The sequence below is a fragment of the Eimeria mitis genome, genomic scaffold, assembly GCF_000499745.2.
Source record: "Eimeria mitis Houghton genomic scaffold, Emh_scaff543, whole genome shotgun sequence".
In the NCBI taxonomy this organism is placed as follows: Eukaryota; Apicomplexa; class Conoidasida; order Eucoccidiorida; family Eimeriidae; genus Eimeria; species Eimeria mitis.
In genome coordinates this window covers 1-2,500 of record NW_013573703.1, presented here as the reverse complement: position 1 = coordinate 2,500, position 2,500 = coordinate 1, and the positions used below count along the sequence as shown (strand labels likewise).

Genomic DNA, 2,500 nt, shown 5'->3' with positions numbered 1-2,500 from the left:
CTGCTGCTGCAGCTGGTGTTGCTGCTGCTGCTGCTGCTGGCTTTGCTGCTGCTGGTTTAGCTGCTGCTTCTGCTGCTGGTTTTGCTGCTGCTGCTGTTGCTGCAGGCTTTGCTGCTGCTGCTGCTGCAGGCTTTGCTGCAGGTGCTGCTGCTGGTTTTGCTGCTGCTGCTGCTGGCTCAGCTGCTGCTGCTGCTGCTTTAGCTCCTGCTTCTGCTGCTGGTTTTGCTGCTGCTGCTGCAGGTTTTGCTGCTGCTGCTGCTACAGGCTTTGCTGTCGATGCTGCTTCTGGCTTTGCTGCTGCTGCTGCTGGTTTTGCCGCTGCTGCTGCTGCTGGTTTTGCCGCTGCTGCTTCTGCTGCTGGCTTTGCTGCTGCTGCTGCTGCAGGCTTTGCTGCTGCTTCTGCTGCTGGTTTTGCTGCTGCTGCTGCTGCTGCCGGTTTACCTGCTGGTTCTGCTGCTGGTTTTGCTGCTGCTGCTGCTGCTGGTTTTTCTGCTGCTGCTGGTTTTGCTGCTGCTGCTGCTGCAGGCTTTGCTGCTGCTGCTGCTGGTTTACCTGCTGCTTCTGCTGCTGGTTTTGCTGCTGCTGCTGCTGGCTTTGCTGCTGCTGGTTTTGCTGCTGCTTCTGCTGCTGGTTTTGCTGCTGCTGCTGCTGAAGCCTTTACTGGTGGTGCTGCTGCTGGGGACTTTGCTGCTGCTGCTGGCTTTGCTGCTGCTGCTGCTGCTGGTTTTGCTGCTGCTGTCTTCTTTGCAGCAGCAGCAGCAGCAGCAGGTTCAGCAGCAGATCGTGGTGTTGGCTTTGCTGCAGCTGCTACTGCAGGCGAAGCTTTGGGGGCTACATTCTTCTTTGCTGCTGCTGCTGCTGTTGCTGCTGGTTTTGCTGCTGCTGTTGCTGCTGGTTTTGCTGCTGCTGCTGCTGCTGGTTTTGCTGCTGCTGCTGCTGCTGGTTTTGCTGCTGCCGCTGCTGCTGGTTTTGCTGCTGCCGCTGCTGCTGGTTTTGCTGCTGCTGCTGCTGCTGGCTTTGCTGCTGCTGCTGGCTTTGCTGCTGCTGGCTTTGCTGCTGCTGGTGCTGCTGGTTTTGCTGCTGCTGGTTTTGCTGCTGCTGCTGGCTTTGCTGCTGCTGCAGTTTTAGCCGCTGGCTTTGCTGCTGGGGGCTTGGAAGGAGCACCCATTTGCTGCTGCTGCTGCTGCTGTTCCTGCTGCTGCTGCTGCTGCTGTTGCTGCTGCTGTTGCTGCTGCTGCTGTCGTTGCCTTCTCTTCTGCTTCTGCTGCTGCTGCTGCTGCTGCAGCTGCAGCTGGTGGTGTTGCTGCCTGGGCTTGTTGCTGCTGCTGCAGTCAGGTCGTTGTTGCTGCTGCTTAATGTTTATAAAAGGGGTGCTGCTGCTGCTGCTGCTGCTGCTGCAGCACTTGCTGCTGCTGCTGCTGCTGCTGCTGTGACCAGTGGGCTTCGGAGGCTGCAGTGGAGTAGAGAGACTAAAAAGGAGTGAAATGAATAAAATAATTAAATAAATTAAATAAATTAAATAAATTAAATAAAATTTAAAATAAAACAAAAAAAAAGAAAATAAATAAAAAGCAAAGATACAGCTGGCGGTGGTATGCAGCAACAAACCCACCGCGGTGGTGGTGGTGGCGATGGGGTGTATATACAGACAAAAAAAAGAGAAAAAAAAACAAAGAAACACAAATTTAATTAAATTAATTAATTTATTTTTATTTATTTATTTATTTTCTCTTTTTTATTTTAATTTATTTTTCTTTTTTTTCTCTATTTCAATAAAAAGCAAAATTTATAGCCGCCGGCACACAACATACTCCGGGTGTATCGACACCCCCCATCCCTAAACCCTAAACCCTAAACCCTAAACCCTAAACCCTAAACCCTAAACCCTAAACCCTAAACCCTCAACCCTAAACCCTAAACCCTAAACCCTAAACCCTAAACCCTAAACCCTAAACCCTAAACCCTAAACCCTAGCCCTAAACCATAAACCCTAGAGACTAACCGTAAGCCCTAGAGCATAAACCCTAAACCCTAAACCCTAAACACTTAACTACAAACCCTAACCATAAACCCTAAACCCTAAACCCTAACCATAAACCCTAAACCCTAAACCCTAAACCCTACGAATCGAATTGCGGCATCCCTATAAAAGCGAGGTTAATGCGTATACTGCTTGCTGCTGTACACTGCAGCAGCAGCAACAGCAATTGCTGCTGCTGCTGCTTGCTGCAGCAGCACGCAGCAGCAGCAGCAACAGCAGCAGCAACAGCAGCAGCAGCAGCAGCAACAGCAAATTAACACACTGGTAACTGCAGCGTCCTGCTCCAGTTCCAGCTGCTGCTGCTGCTGCTGCTGCTGCTGCAGTTTCTACTGCTGCTGCTGCAGCTTCTATTCCTGCTGCTGCTGTTGCTGCTGCTGCTGCAGTTTCTACTGCTGCAGCAGCTGCTGCTTGTGCTTCTGTTGCTGCTGCTGCTGTTGCTGCTGCTGCTGCTGCTGCTGC

At 51.6% G+C, this 2,500-nt stretch overlaps 1 protein-coding gene across 1 annotated transcript in view; it reads right to left on the bottom strand.

Annotated features, from left to right (window-relative positions):
* EMH_0015720 (uncharacterized protein) overlaps positions 1-1,835 on the bottom strand; it is a gene marked incomplete at both ends in the record, with an annotated part of 4,268 nt that extends 2,433 nt beyond the window's left edge. The window contains 2 exons of the mRNA XM_013500461.1: positions 1-1,450; positions 1,812-1,835. The exon at positions 1-1,450 is cut by the window's left edge and continues 1,422 nt beyond it. Coding sequence (XP_013355915.1) covers positions 1-1,450; positions 1,812-1,835 — 1,474 coding nt within the window. The remainder of the gene's footprint in view (positions 1,451-1,811) is intronic.
* Between the last annotated feature and the right edge of the window lie 665 nt (positions 1,836-2,500).